We start from the raw sequence: 15,710 nt of genomic DNA, 5'->3' as shown, positions 1-15,710 counted from the left end.
AGCAGTTCTGCCCCCCGCTGAAGCAGTTCTGCCCCCCGGTGAAGCAGTTCTGCCCCCCGGTGAAGCAGTATTGCCCCCCGGTCCCGTGCTACCCCCAGTACAGCAAGAACGTCTGCAAGCTGCCCCCGCCGTGCCCCAAGTACTAACAACTGGATCCGGCCCCAAGCCTGGAGCTGCCGGCTCCCTCCTCCCTTGGATGCTATGGCCACAAATCATCTTTTTCTCCTGAAACCCCTGGGTGTCTGCAATGTACCTCACCACTCTTGTGGATGAAGTGTTCCCCTAATCATCATTCAAGATGTCGTGCTTTCTAATTATTCAGGAAATGTCCTTTCTAATTATTCAGCGCATAATTGCTGTTAGGAATCTTTTTATGCATGCACTTCTGGTTTAGACTCAACTGGGCGTGGGAAACAATAAAGCTTACAATTCATGAGAGCTTCATTGTCCTTCAATTTATTTATTCCCTCTTCTCTTTAGACACTTATCTTTCTGGGTTCTTCAGTCAAATTTTCTTGTATTCTAGAAATGCCCTAATACTTGTTAACCAATAACAACAACTCCCTCATACATTTGTGAAGTAAACAGACACATTAGTAGAGGGAAAAAGTTCTCAGGTACCAAAAATCTGCATGGATCTAAAAGGCTGAGCAGACCAAAGCTTCCTCTGTTTACACCAGAAGATGAGCTGGTCTGCAGAGATTTTGTCCCATCATTTTGAAAACAACAACATCAAAAACAATTGAATGTAAAGCCCTGGTCTTTTTTTTTTTTTTTTTTTTTTTTTTTTTTTTTGGAGACAAGCTCATTAAATGAAAGGGGGATAAAAAGTTCATGGTTACTAATACTCTTATTCAATATACTCAATAATTTAAACTCAGCTTCAGAACTTCATAACTTGGGCATATAAATACTTTCAAATACCTCGATACATCTATGCCTCTGAAAAACAGAAGACATGAACTTCCATTTTGTATTCCGGTATTGCTGTATCACTAACATATGCTTTGGAATAGAGAAATGGGCTGGCCTGGAGAAGGTCCATCCCATGTAAGACTCTACTGCACTAGCATAACACAAATAAGAGCACCATAATATGTCATTACGGAGAGATCATAAACCAAACAATGTTGAATGTAACTGAGCAAGTTCTGACCTATGCATCACTAAAAATTACATTTCATCATTGCAGACTGGGCTTTCCTTATTTCCTCCTGTAAAAAAACGGCAAGCAATGGGTAACCTCTTTGGAGATCACATTTTGCTTAGCACAACCTGTATTTAAAAGATTCAGAAACATTTTTGAGTAGGTGGAATCTGACGACACCCCGATTTCTGAAGTCTGCTGAGGGGGTGGAATGGTTTAGCAGAAGCATCAGTGTGCAGGTCCGTCACAAAGCAGCGAAGGACTGGAAATGAGAATCGCCACTGCAGGACGGGCGCTGAGACCAGACAAGCACCAAAGTGAAAGAGACACCAAAGAATAGGAGCACTTAAATACACAGACCCCAAGAAGAGCTCAGGGCCAGACCTTTTTCCCTGATCTTAAGGACTGAGTGATCTTTGATATATGTGGAAAAAACCGCTGGGGTCAGCAAGGTCATCTGGCAAACTGAGGAGAAGATGAAGAATCAGAAATATTTTCGTTTGGATCATACCAGGGAACCCAAGAAATCAAGCGAGGCTTCCCGGAATCATGCCATGCCCATCTCTTGCAGGTGGCAATCCTATTTCCTCTTGGCACTAAGCAACATGTAAATTAAACTCCTGAGCTGTCGCTTGCACAGAATGGTAGGCCAACTCCAGGAGTCAGCATTCGTGAGACCTGAAGACGATTCTGTCCCTGATGCAATCCCAGTGTCAGTCGCCAGGAAACAGGAAAGAAATACCTTCCTAAAACCTTATAGGGAATTCATTAGGAATTAATATAGTATGAAATACTGTGTGTCAAAGCGGAAGCACTAAAAATAGGATAGCATGAACATATGCAGTATTGAGTGCTTAAATAATTAAATTGTCATTGCGAAGAGATGTCTCATACCCAAGATAAACTTTTGGAACCGTATAAAAGACCTCTCAGCCCAGTCCTCCCCAGTCGCTCATCTTCGCTTCCAGTCGTCTCTCCCTGCGGCTGAAAAGGGTAAGACCAATTTTACTATTCCTGCCTATGATCGGAGAGAAGATACTTCCATTGCAGGTTTTTAGTGATGTAAATGTATTCTCCCTCCCTAGAGCCGGGATTTAGCTGGCCGAGGTCTGCCCGTGCCTTCGCAGTGCTCTAGAGGACGGGTGTGCTGGGCACAGCTGGAGGGAGGGCGAACGCCGAGGACAGGGAAGCCGCGGGGGGACAACGTGAAGGGAAACTCTGGCGACAGAAGCTCAGCACCATTTCACAAGGGCCCTGGGATGAGGAATGCGGTTCGGGAGTAACTTGTGGGGCCTATTGCATCTGCTTGCCGGGGCCAAGCTTAGTGCACAAATTGCCAGAGCAACTGCTGGCACTTAGGCAGAAACAAGGGTGCGTTCAGACCGGAGCTGGATTAGCAGGTGAACAAAATAGAGAAACAGTTCCCTGGGGAACTCCGGAGAAAAATAAAAACTAGAAAGTATGGAGCAAATGTAGGGTTCCTTTCGTCAGGATGGTCTTTTGTTCCCAGCAGCTTTGCCGGTACTCCAGAAAAATGTGCTCTCGCGGGACCTGCCACAGCTACGAATCCTCCTGCCACAGCTCCCGATCCTCGTGCCATGCTGCTCGGTCCTCCTGCCACGACGCAGGCCCCTCCTGCCATTACACCATCCAGAGGCAGCCCGTGCAGAAGTACACCTACGTGTCGCCGTGCTGGACCCCGGTGCAGCGCTATTGCCCCCCCGCGCAGCGCTACTGCCCTCCTTTGCAGCAGTTCTGCCCCCCGGTCCCGTGCTGCCCCCAGTACAGCAAGAACGTCTGCAAGCTGCCCCCGCCGTGCCCCAAGTACTAGTCACAGGATCCAGCCCCGAGCCCAGACCTGCCGGCTCCCTCCTCCCTTGAGGCCTCAAGCTCATCTCCTGTTTCATCCCTTCCCAGCTCTACTGCTTCTCTGCAAGCAAATGCTTTTAAAACAGCTGGTGGGTCGCGTAGTGATTGGTGAAGTAGCTCAGCTTAATTATCTTTGAGCTGTTTATGTTCTTTCTGGCAATGCCAGGCTCAGTGCCTGCTATGGATGCTTTCTGTCTTGCTTTTCTGCTTCTGTCCCCAGCAAGACAATAAAAGTTGTGCTTCAAGACTACCACATAGTTCTGGGTGTATTTAGTTACCGTTCCCTGATACCTGCTTGTCTGGTGGCATCTTGGGCATGGTTTTCCTTGTGGTTAGGCCTGTGCTTTAGTCAGTGATTAAAATAGCTAAAATTCACGGAAAGCTGTGGAAAATGAAGTTGCAGCAAATGCCCATGGCACCTGCCAGGGGTACCAGGAACAGCTCTCCGTGTGCAGAGCGCCGGGAAAACGCGCCGGGTGTGAAAACAGGGTACGTGCACGGAGCTCAGCAGATGCAGTGTGGTTCCCCAGCTACAGCTGGGGGCCTGGCTCGCACATTCATGCTTTTACTGCAGATATGGTCTTTAAAAGCCACTGCTATATTTGGAAACAAAACAAAGGAAATCCAGCAGTTTTTTTAACCTGACTTGGAACAACCTCAATTAAAGATTTTTTACAGTGTTTAATGAGAGAAGGTTCCCTGCGCGTGATTCATCCATCCCGGGCAGACATGTGAAATAGGCTGGATGGATGGGGTTCTGGAAGTCGCTAGTAAATAACCAGTTGGTAAAATACCTAATTGGAATTACTTACTTATAAGTTGTGGGGAAAATTGTCATTATAGAGGAACAGCCTATTAAAGAGGAAAAGCTGAAAACGGGACACAGAGGGTAATTAATTACAGACCTACATTTGTATTGTTACCATTACTAAGAGATGGCTCATTTTCATGCAACCGTTGGGAACACTGTATTTTCCTTGTTCATTCTTCGCCTGTGTACTAGTGGGTGTTGAGTCAATAAGTCTTTCAATTCACAGGAGTAGTTTCGTCTTTTATGTTTGTTCATTTTCCTTCGCTTTCCTTTCCTGCAGGTCTAGAGCTCTCTATTCTGTGGTTAATACAGAATATTTTATTTCGTCTTCCTTTTTTAGTCCCACAAAATGCTCAGAGCCTCTGAGGTGGTAATGCCGTCCACTGTGCTTGGGTATGAAGTTTCCATGAACTTCAGGAGCCTCGTATTAGCCTTGAACAGTTCCCGCAGAAACCGTGCTGACTGCAGCCAGTAGACAGTGAGACTGCAGAAATAACATGGAAACACGGAAGAAGCTTTGGACAGTCCTGGAAAGGTTCGCCATTCAGAACAGCAAGAATCAAGGCTTTTACCTCATTAGAATAATTAAAAAATCAAAGACCATAAAAATTTTGAAAGGGAAGAAGTCCTCCACATCTAATGCTCTAGATGGCCAAGAGGAACATCTCTGCTCTACCAGGTGTGGGTTAAATACCGTAATAGCGGATTTCCACCACCAGGATAAACCATGAGCAGCTCCCTAAGGTTTAACACAGAATTTGCATTAGCTGCTTCACAGAAAGGATTGCTTCACCACCTATGTAATTCTCAAAACCGAATGGATAGCACAGTATTACTTTGGGCATCTTACAGAGACTTCAAAAGTTCAGTTATGCCACTCAGAATTTAATTGGGATCTTTTTTTGGACATGGCTGGAGTCTTTCTTTCATAAAACTCCTCTTATAAAACTGGTAAAGGGTCTCTAAGCTGTCTGTGGACTGGACTTCTCTCACATGACTTTAGACATCATTAATTTGCATATCCAGCTCTAATGACAGCAGTATATTTTTCGACTCAGCAGGGCAGTGGATGAAGTAATGCACCAGACCTGTATGAAGTCACATAGAAAACTGCCTCATCTGGACCAATATCTCTTCCTTTATCTCACTGCTCAGCACCTCCCACGTGTCTAATGTTGGAGTCTGCTGTCATTTCTCGGTATGCTCCAGGCTCAAAAATCCGCTCCAGGCCATCCTCTAGGCTGGCGGGGGCCTCCTTTGTTTTTAGCTGAGATGCATGTGTTCAGCTGGCGTAAATCTGTATCACTAATTAGATTTTAATGTGTGGTAGTGACCTGGTCTAACCAAGTCATTAGCACAAAGCTAGACAAACTCAATAGGAAACTAAGCCCATGTTTCAACAGACAGGAAAATTAACCTTAGAAAGAGCTTGCCCAGAGATACAGTGGATTCTTGTATGCTACCAGGGAGGGTGGTCCGAGGTCCTTTCAGTGCTCTCGTACCACAGATGTGCAGACCCACTGCGGCAGGAGCAGCCCTGCATTCCAAAATGATCTGAGAAATGAAACATTTAATGATATACATCATGGTCCTGGGTCTCGTGAATTCCCCCTGACTAGAGGGAGACAATTTTTTAAAAACACATAGTTTATTTGAAGTCCTGAAGATGCTAAGCGTATCATGTGAGGCCTTCAGGCTTTCATGCAAAATAAAGACTGACACCATTAATGAATAATTGCAACATGATCATTAGCATCAGCGCTAATGACTGCCAATGGGTGACTGAGAACCAAGCACAGAGTTTATTCCAAAAATGACATCCGTAGGTAGATCTTTCCTTACTTGAGGGCAGACTAGAACTTAAAAAAATGTAATAGGAACTTTACAGATCAAATTATGCTAAGCAGAAACAGGATGCAAAAGTTCCAGAAAAGTTCTGTGTTTTGCTTTTAGTTAAAGATGTCAGAAAGGAATTGGAAAAAAATCTGGAATCTGATTTGACCCAAACCCTATTCCAAATTTCTTCACAGTTCTTTCATCTGAAATTTCTCATACTGGCAAAGCCCTGGGCCTGCATTTTCCCATGCCCTGAACAAGGAATGAGATGTCAAGAACTTTCTTTGGACATGGCATTATATTTGCTCTTCTGATGACCAGAGACACCGAAGAAGGCCATCAGGCTTCGCCATTTCTACATCTAAAAACAAAACATGGGTGACGGAGTGATGAGCCTCCTAAAGGCCTCTGCATGCCTCTGGAATCCACCACTTCTCAATGGCAATTAGGATTTTTATGTTAATTTAGCACTCGCTGCCTCTGAACAAGCCACCTAACATCCCTGTGTAATGACATTACCGTATATGAAATGAGCAGAAACATACCTTTTAAGCAGTTCACAAGAATTAACTTGACATTAAAAAACTGTAAAAAATTTACAGAACAAATTGGTAATAATACAAAATTGAGGGGGTGGTCAAAAATACTGAGGCAAAGACTAAATAGATGAGGGCACATTCAACAAATAAGTATAGGTTTGGTGGGTATGTGATGAAGTCAGAATTGCTATAGGGTATCTCATTTCCGGCAGGCAGATTTCGGGCTAAATAAAAGGCCTCCCATCCTTTTGCTCCTCACTCAACTACACCACTCCGTTAACACGGTAAGTCTCACCTGCTGGCAATGTTCTTTGTTAACAAGGGCTGTAATAGGGTCAAGCAATGAGTCTGAAAGTGTTTTTGTATCTGATCTACAGTTCTGTCTGAAATCCAGACTTTCCTAGCATATTGGTCTATTGCTTACTGCAAAAGACAGCAGAAAGAGCTCAGGCTTTGGGAATGGAAAACAAAGTTTTGGGGCTGGGAATTCAGGAAGTGATGTTCATGGATCAGCACAGGAAAGGCAGTTCCCAGAATAGTTCAAAAGGTATATGGATATCCCTGGGATAATGCCAGGTGTCTTGATAAACTTGTGTCTGAGAGTATGCTGTGTTTCAGGTCTTCATTGCATCCAGCTTTGCCTGCACTACAACTACATAAACCATGAGCTCTAGTGGATGCTGCTCCTCTGGAAAGACGGTGTGCTGCAGCCAGCCATGCCAGCAGTCCAGCTGCTGTGACCCATGCCAGAAGACCAGCTGCTGTGTCAAGCCATGCCAGCAGTCCAGCTGCTGTGACCCATGCCAGCAATCCAGCTGTTGCGACCCATGCCAGCAATCCAGCTGCTGTGACCCATGCCAGCAATCCAGCTGTTGCGACCCATGCCAGCAGTCCACCTGCTCTGTCAAGCCATGCCAGCAATCCAGCTGTTGCGACCCATGCCAGCAGTCCACCTGCTCTGTCCAGCCATGCCAGCAATCCAGCTGTTGTGACCCATGCCAACAGTCTAGCTGCTGCAACCCATGCCAGCAGTCCAGCTCTTGCGACCCATGCCAGCAGTCCACCTGCTCTGTCAAGCCATGCCAGCAGTCCAGCTGTTGCAACCCTTGCCAACAGTCCAGCTGTTGCGACCCGTGCCAGCAGTCCAGCTGCTGTGACCCATGCCAGAAGTCCAGCTCTTGCAACCCATGCCAGAAGTCCAGCTGCTGTGACCCATGCCAGCAGTCCAGCTGCTGTGACCCATGCCAGAAGTCCAGCTCTTGCAACCCATGCCAGCAGTCCAGCTGCTGTGACCCATGCCAGAAGTCCAGCTCTTGCAACCCATGCCAGAAGTCCAGCTGTTGCAACCCATGCCAGAAGACCAGCTCCTGCAACCCATGCCAGCAGTCCAGCTGCTGTGACCCATGCCAGCAGTCCAGCTGCTGTGACCCATGCCAGAAGTCCAGCTCTTGCAACCCATGCCAGCAGTCCAGCTGCTGTGTCAAGCCATGCCAGAAGTCCACCTATTGCTGCACCCAGCAATGCCTGCCGTGCAGCCGCTGTGGCTGCATCTCCTGCTGCTGTGGATCTCTGTCTTGCTGCTCAACCGTGGTGAAGAAAAAGCCTGTTGTGGTGAGCTGCAGCCCGGTGAGTTACTGCTCTCCCATGAGAAAGTACTGCGTACCCATGCAGCAGTGCTGCTACTCGATCAAAAAGTGCTGCTGACCTCACTTGGGGTAGGAAAAGCAGCTCTGCCAGCTGCCGTCCCTGGAGTGCAACAAGACCAGGCACCACTACAAGGAGATGACAACCTGCCGTTACTTTCTGGTTCACATGATAATGGAGCAAACACCCAACAATTTTCTTCTTGTTTTGAAAATTAAGCTGTCTTCTTCTTTCTCTCTGTTCTTTAATTATTGAACTTCTGTGGTGTACTTGAATACATCGACCATTGTATAAGGCAAAAAAATCTTGTGTATAAGTATGTCTTCCTGGTGTGTGGGACATGGGGTATGTTTGTTGTTAATGGGTTCATTCTTTGTTTTCTCTCCTGCCTGGTAGACAATAAAACTTATTCTTAAGCAAATCCTAAAGTATCTTGTCATTCAGTTGTTCTTACAACCCTCTGCCCAGAACGCGTCCTCACTCTGGTGCCATTCTCTGTTTTCCGTCAGACTGCCCATGACTACAGATGTGTTCCCATATCACGTCAGAGCCTTCAGGAAGCATGAAGATCTGCTCAGCCATGCTCTCCATTGGCATAAATTAGGCCATGTCTAAAGGCACCAGAACACTGTGATACCTTTTTTGCACCTACTGACCCTCTACCTCAGAGACTTTTCATAATTTTGACTATAAAACTAAAAGTTTATATTAAAAAAACTTGAAGAACACAGTGGGAATGAAGCATGCATAGTTCTACCATCTGAAAATGCACCACTCCCAGAGATGTATAGGAACTCACCACTGATACTGGAAATGAGAATTTCAATATGTACTGAAAGAGGAATTCACTACTCATAGAATACCAGGTACCATCTTCTTCCACTACCATCTTCAAAAATAAAATTAAGAGACACTTTAAAATGGTTAATTATGTTTATATTAGCAGAGCTTTTCATGCCATGCGTGCGGCACTCCTGGATTACAAGAGCCAGAATGAAACCCAGGTGCTAAAATACAACTTAAAAGTTCCATTCTTAAAATAGCATGCACATGAGTCAACAAAGCCTCTATACCTGGCTGGGACTTCCTTTACTATTAAAATTCAGGACAGTTCTGAATGGCAGTCTACAGAAAATGCCTTGAGCACTCTCTTGATTGCTTCCCTCAAACTAACCTTCAGAGCACGCGCGAAGTCTGGATTTAGATGATCTTCTCTACCACGATAGATTCTCATGAAAAGATTATTCAGGTTTTTAGGAGCCTTTGATTAATAAGCAAATAAGTTTCACTGCACTGGCAGAAATGTAGCCTATACCATACCATAGCAGAAGTATATTCTGTTAAGGAAATCTTGTGAATATTGATTTCAGCATATGCTGAAAGAGCAGGGATCACAGATTCCTTCCACTTCAAAAAATACTGCCATTCCCAAATTCACTTGACCACTGTGGAAGTTTGCAAAGACATAGCGTGTTGTAGAAAAGGAATTTAGTGTGTAAGATCTTATTTTTGACACACACAGACATTAAATCCCAGTGTCTCCACAGCATCAGCATAACACCCTAATTAGCAACAATCTCTCAGGGTTCACATACATTTCTATCCAGAGATCATCTTAACCAATATTCTGATAATCAAGCCTGATAAAAAGGAGATAAATGACTTGTTCAGTGGACAGCATGTCTGAGGGCATCACCTCCTGCAGGCAGGTATCTGCCTATTATCGCGTGACCGGAACAATGCTCCCCTGGGGACAATTCCAGGAGAGACACTCAACGCCATCGGAGACCATACTCGCGTCTTGGGAAGAAACTACGTGTCCCAGCCATCATGGATCACCTGCCACCATTCCAGCCTCACATTCAGAGTCTGCTGAACATGATGGCACCTTTAGTTGGCACGAATAAATGCTGCCTCAGTATCTTGAGACTCTTTTCTTATGTTGATGCCCCCTCTCATCAGATGAGCACTCCATCAGCATCACCTTCTTCTCACATGGACCAGGCCTGGCTCTGCCCATAGCCACAGTTCCTTCCCCATCCCCAATACAGATAAAAGCTGAAATTTGTGTACTGCTGCTTGGAAAGCTGCTTCGTGTAGACTCAGTCCATCCCTTCCATGGATGAAAATGGAAAAAATCCTTAACAGCACACAAGAAATAAAAAAGCATGGGTGTGATTACAAAGCACCACAGCAGGAGACCCAAGCACAAAGAAAAGAGAAATTCTTCAGTCTTAACTTTGGCCACACAACCACCTCTCAGAGGCAGGAAAAAAGGATTTGCATTTGCCCATAGTTTCCACTTGCCCCCGAAATCCCAACCACGCACGGAGGAGACGTGAGCAGTGACATTTCCAAGTTCCAGTCATGGTTCTCCCACTGCTTCAGCACTGGCCTCCCCTAGGCAAATCGTTAATGTCTCTGTGTCTCAGGGTCATTCCTTAGCAGTGGATACGCATACCTTATAGCTACCTCTGGTTCCCCATAATGCAAATTCATTAGAAAATTTACACCTGCTGTTTATGTGTACAACTAATTATGGTGCAGAACTGAGGTGATGAGCAAATAGAAAGAGGGAAAGATTAAATACCGGAAGAGATGTAAAATGCGTATACTGCGTGATAAACGGTGAAGTCAGAATTGCCAAAGAATGTCTCATTTCCAGGAGGATGGTTTTGAAGCATATAAAAGGTTCCTCACCGCAGTGCTCTTCATTCGCTCGTCTTGACTTCTCCTCACCTCTCCTCACTAGTCAATAGAGTAAGTCAGAGCTCACTACCTGCCTTTTCTTTCGCACTGTGCTGTATTTCTCTGTGCTTTTGCAGGAAATCATTCATGATTTCCTATAGCGTCTGATTCGGGACTGATTTTGAAACACTTGGGTGGCTTCTTTCTGATGGAACCAGTGCTGGAAAATATGCCAGATGCCCTAGTGGGCAATGCTGAAATGCGGAGAACTCAGGGACGGGTTGTCCTGGGATACTAGACAGCAAGGACTTCCAAAGCCAGCTCAGGATGCTCTTAGGGATAATCATGCTTTAACCTGCATAAACTACTCAGAAATTCAGACAGAGAAAAAGCATAATCCATATCACAAGGACTGTCTCTGTTTCTTCCAGCTTTGCCTGCACCACACGCACCATGTCTTCCGGATGCTGCTCTGGTGGTAACAACAACAGCGGGAACAGCTACACCGTGTGCTGCTACGGCCAGCAGTCCTGCTGCAAGACCCCGCGCTGCTCGCCCATGCAGTACTGCTGCCCCAAGACCTGCTGCCTGCCCGCGCAGAGCTGCTGCCCCATGCCGGCCTACTGCTACACCGTGAGCACGAACAACAACAACAACAACAGCTGCTGCGGCGGCTGCGGCTGCTGATCCCGCTCGGCGCAGGCGGGCAGCGCGGTCGTCCCCTCCACCGCTGCACGGCCCGCTGCTTCCCGGCCGGCTCGCACGGTGTCGGATGTGGATACGGACATGGCCCTACGCTCCTCCTCCTTGCTTAGAGACGTTCTCTCCTCTTCTTCGCCTGCCTTTCATTAGCGAATGCCTGTGATGTGCTTTTGAAGTTGCTACCTGCTCAACAGTGAGAGATGTTCCTTTGCAAGCCTGCTGTTAATTTTTGTCTTTCTGTGTGGGATGTTAAATTCTTTTCATCACTCTTTTGCTTCAATCTGTCTGAAAAACAATAAAATCTGTAGTTCCTGACACTGCAAAACTCTTGGTGGTTATTTGCTTGTTAACTGGTGCTTCCAGAGTGCATCACCATGCCTGTCACGTTTTTATTTCTTTTTCTTCTGGTGAGGGACATCCTCCCATCTAGGAGATGTTAACTGGGGGGTTTGGGCTCCACAAAGAAAATCAGTGTATCCCTGATGCAGCTCTAAGCTTATCCATGGGCCTAATCAAAAATGAGCTTAGTGTCTGGTGTTATGGAAAACTATATTCTTGAACATCCAGTATCTATATGACCAGCATTTCTCCCTTCACTTTAAAACTAAAAGGAAATAGGAAGAAAATAATATAGGAACATGTAAAGGACTTGAATTTCTTCTGGAACGCTTTGACAGAGGCACATCACAACTGGGAAAGTTCTGTGGATTTCAGCCGGTTAAGGGTCTTCTTCAGAACATATAGAGAGTCCCTACAAATAGTTTAACACTTACGAGAAGGAGGTCTTGGCTCTGCTAAAATGTCTGGGCTACCAGATTTTGAGCTGAGGTGTTAGAACAAGTGCCGAGAAGCCTCCACCCTCCTCAAGGAGTGACTGGGTCAGTAAGAGTCCAGGGCTGAGTCTGTACCACAGCACAGCATGCGAGATCTGCACCACAGTCCTCCTTCCGCGCCTCATGCCCTTTCCTGACTGTTGCAACCCCTCTCAGTCCCTGCCCTGCATTCGGATCTGCAGCCCACTCGCCAAAGACCGTTTGAGTACCCAGGTTACATGCACGGCTGGACACCACTCTCGTGGGCAGGACGTGCCCACCTACATCATTTCTTCTTGCAATTGCAGGATTTGCAAATGAGAACTGCCCCTCTGCAGGCAGGAGGGGAGTGTGTCCCTTTGTTTCTGCCCAATTAATTCCCTGCAAATTAATCAGTTTTCATGGGCAGGCAAGTGGATGCCTCCTCAGTACCTGCTGGAAAGGAAATACCGCGGATGTTCTTCTGCTCTCTTTGGAGAAGTTGCCATTACACGTTTTGTTTCTTCCGGATTTTACTTGAGGAATTACTCTCCTTCCAGGAAAGCCTGGAAAGGAGCTGACTGGATTTACTGCAGGAGCAATGTGGCATCAAAGGGAAGGAGCCTCAGTCTGCTCCCCCTCGCAGCCTGCAGAAAGCAAACAGGGTCCTGGCTTGTGTCTTTCGGGGCTGGTAGCAGCTCACAGCGGGGCAGCCGGCTCCGGGATCCTGCCGCGTGTTGGGCAGTAGGCAGGGAACTTGCCAGGCAGGATCCACCATCCTCTCATTAGGCAGCACTCCTCTCAGGGTGGTGTTGCGAGGTCTTCAAATAAGAGCCACAATTTTAGGCCGCGGAAAAAATTCCTCCCAAATACCCTGTGTTCCTGCCATCATTCAGCCCCACAGTAAAGTGCATCAGAGGCAGTGACAGGCATTAAATAAGCATTCATTCACCCTGGCTCAGTTGACCAAGGCCCTGCCTTACCTTGACCTTCCTCCCCTCCAGGAAAATGGTTCCAGCTCAGCAGTGTCTCTCCCTGCATCGCTTCTGTGTTCCTGCCTCCCGCTTAGCTCCGCGGCCCCAGCTAGGACTCGTTTTCTGCCTGTGTCTGTCGTAGCTCTTCTCCTGTTCCCCCTCCCTCAGCCCCCTCTCAGCCTCTCGGTCCATGTGGGTCTGCTGCGTTTATTGCTTCCAACAGCCCCAAACGGTGCCGTGCAGCCTCCAGCCCCGCGCTCCGGCGATGCACTGCCCCAGGAGCCGGAGCGCTGCGGTCCCAGGGGCACCTGGGCTCTGGCACGCAACGGGATTTTAGCTGGAAGCAAGGAGAGGTGGCGGGAGGGACACTGCGACTTGCAACGCATCGTGCAAGCCCCGGAGCCCTGCCTGCTTGTGTTGCAATTTGCACAGGTGATGCTGCCCCTTGACTTTTTAATTAAAATGCGAAAGATTCTGAAGAGATGCTAATGCAGTTCGGAGGCTTAGAAAATGTTCCTAGGAAAGCAGTCCGGCAAAGCAGAGCAGCACTGAAGCGCTCTTGTCTGCCCTGTGTTAGTAGTGCCCACACGCAAAGCTAAAGCACCCAGGCCGGAGGATTCGCAAGAGTCTAGACAAACCCAAGGGCAACGCGAAGGTGCTCTTAGCACTCGGGAGGGGATGATGATCCAGCGCAGAGTCACCTGCAGGTGACTGAGACCCAGGAACCAGCGTGTGTCCCGCCATGTCCTGAACTCATGATTTTGCTGCTCCGTCCTCACATGCATGTCCTGTGACCAGGAACAAGCATACCTATTTTCACGAAATCTGCCAAATAGTTGTTTCAAACACCAGTCCAGTGAAACAGCCCCTCACGTGCCTCGAAGACACAGTCGACGGGTTGCAGCCTTGGCTCTTAACACTGATTCAGCACCGTCCGCCTCTGAGTAAGTCTCTTAGCATCTTCAGCTGCCACTGTCTGCATTTTTCAAATAGATACGAGGATGCATTTTTTCGCTCCCTTGCAAGGTTGCAGAGAGGACAAATTCATTAGTATTCATAGAAGCCCTTTGATTATCTGCAGGCTAAACAATTATGAGGTAAAACAAAGGTGATGATCACAAATAATAAGGCAAAGTATAGCTACCAGAAGACACGTAAAGCTAAGAAGTATGGGTTTGGGTGAATAAACAGGGAGGTTTGAATAGTCAGTGGCTGTCTCACTTCCAGGATAAAGGTGTTTGGGACTATAAAAGCGGTCCCGAACCAGCTCCCTTCATTCGCTCGTCTTCGCTTCCCTTCACCTGTCCTCACTGGTCAACAGGGTAAGTGAGAACATCTAAATCTTCCTTTTCACAAAAGAAAAATGATACGGATCCATCATAACAATATCTAAAATATAGCTGTGTATCTGGACTGGGACTCTGGCTAGAGCTTGGTTTTTACGATCTGTGTACTAGGAAATACGGGGACAAGCCAGAAGTGTTAAGGGTTGGAGAGGCTGCGGGAGTGTCAGCGGGCCACGCAGGAGGGGCACCGAGGACATCTCAGAAGGGAGCCAAGACTGCACTGTGCTGTGCTGCTCTTGCAAAGACATTCGGGATGCCCTGGTGCAAGTAGATGGGCATCTACGTTTCAGGGAAGAAGACAGAGAGAAGTGTTACTGCAAAGCAAGTCAGCACTGGGCGTTGATTCCTTGACTCTCTAAACTTAGCATAAATAGAGCTTTGAATGAATTCTGCATTTCCAAACACATTATCGTGTTCTCAGTCACAGACTGTCTCTGTTTCTTCCAGCTTTGCCTGCACCACACGCACCATGTCTTCCGGATGCTGCTCTGGTCGTAACAACAACAGCGGGAACAGCTACACCGTGTGCTGCTACAGCCAGCAGTCCTGCTGCAAGACCCCGTGCTGCTCGCCCATGCAGTACTGCTGCCCCAAGACCTGCTGCCTGCCCGCGCAGAGCTGCTGCCCCATGCCGGCCTACTGCTACACCGTGAGCACGAACAACAACAACAACAACAGCTGCTGCGGCGGCTGCGGCTGCTGATCCCGCTCGGCGCAGGCGGGCAGCGCGGTCGTCCCCTCCACCGCTGCACGGCCCGCTGCTTCCCGGCCGGCTCGCACGGTGTCGGATGTGGATACGGACATGGCCCTACGCTCCTCCTTGCTTAGAGACGTTCTCTCCTCTTCTTCGCCTGCCTTTCATTAGCGAATGCCTGTGATGTGCTTTTGAAGTTGCTACCTGCTCAACAGTGAGAGATGTTCCTTTGTAAGCCTTAGTCCTGCTGCTAATTTTCCTTTTGGTGCACGGGATGTTTAATGCTGTTGCTCTATCAAACTCCACTTTCTTGCTTTAATCTCCAAGTAGTCATAAAGGGCAATAAAAGCTATAGTTTATGACTTTGCAAACTGCTGGTATATGTTGATTCATTTATCTCTTTTTCTAACTATATCTCTCATCTGGGACTTCTTTAGAATCTGCTTAGTTTCAGATTACAAAGTATTTTCAATTATCCATCGTGGTACAGATGACAGCACCGCAGGAGAGCCAGTGAGCAGAAACTTCTTGGGTCGGTCTCTCCTGCGGGGAAAAGTAGCACTTCCTAGCGTCAGCACGTTACCCAAGCGGCCGGCGTTTCCTTTCAGCCGTGCAGCTCCCCACCACGTTTCCCCCCCTAATCACTTTGAAGAAGTACAGAGTCTGCAG

At 47.3% G+C, this 15,710-nt stretch overlaps 1 protein-coding gene and 1 long non-coding RNA gene across 2 annotated transcripts; both read left to right on the top strand.

Annotated features, from left to right (window-relative positions):
- The first annotated feature begins 6,865 nt into the window (after positions 1-6,865).
- Positions 6,866-8,003, top strand: LOC135323899 (keratin-associated protein 5-4-like). Its single transcript, XM_064499009.1, has 2 exons — positions 6,866-7,162; positions 7,280-8,003. The coding sequence occupies exons 1-2, from the start codon at positions 6,866-6,868 to the stop codon at positions 7,904-7,906; spliced, it is 924 nt and encodes a 307-aa protein (XP_064355079.1). The 3' UTR covers positions 7,907-8,003.
- A 6,288-nt stretch (positions 8,004-14,291) lies between these two features.
- On the top strand, positions 14,292-15,412 carry LOC135323908 (uncharacterized). Its single transcript, XR_010385397.1, has 2 exons — positions 14,292-14,323; positions 14,795-15,412. It is a non-coding gene; the product is annotated as an uncharacterized LOC135323908 (long non-coding RNA).
- The last annotated feature ends 298 nt before the right edge of the window (positions 15,413-15,710 follow it).

This window comes from Dromaius novaehollandiae, chromosome 29 (genome assembly GCF_036370855.1).
Source record: "Dromaius novaehollandiae isolate bDroNov1 chromosome 29, bDroNov1.hap1, whole genome shotgun sequence".
Lineage (NCBI taxonomy): Eukaryota > Metazoa > Chordata > Aves > Casuariiformes > Dromaiidae > Dromaius > Dromaius novaehollandiae.
Note: the sequence above shows the minus strand (reverse complement) of the source record. Positions and strands in the feature narration are given on the sequence as shown.

Excerpts from the sequence above, each read along its gene's own strand:
- LOC135323899 (XM_064499009.1), top strand. The coding sequence starts at position 6,866 with ATGAGCTCTAGTGGATGCTGCTCCTCTGGAAAGACGGTGTGCTGCAGC. Across the intron at positions 7,163-7,279 it reads GCCAGCAGTCCACCTGCTCT|CCATGCCAGCAGTCCAGCTG; the intron begins GTCCAGCCATGC and ends TGCTCTGTCAAG.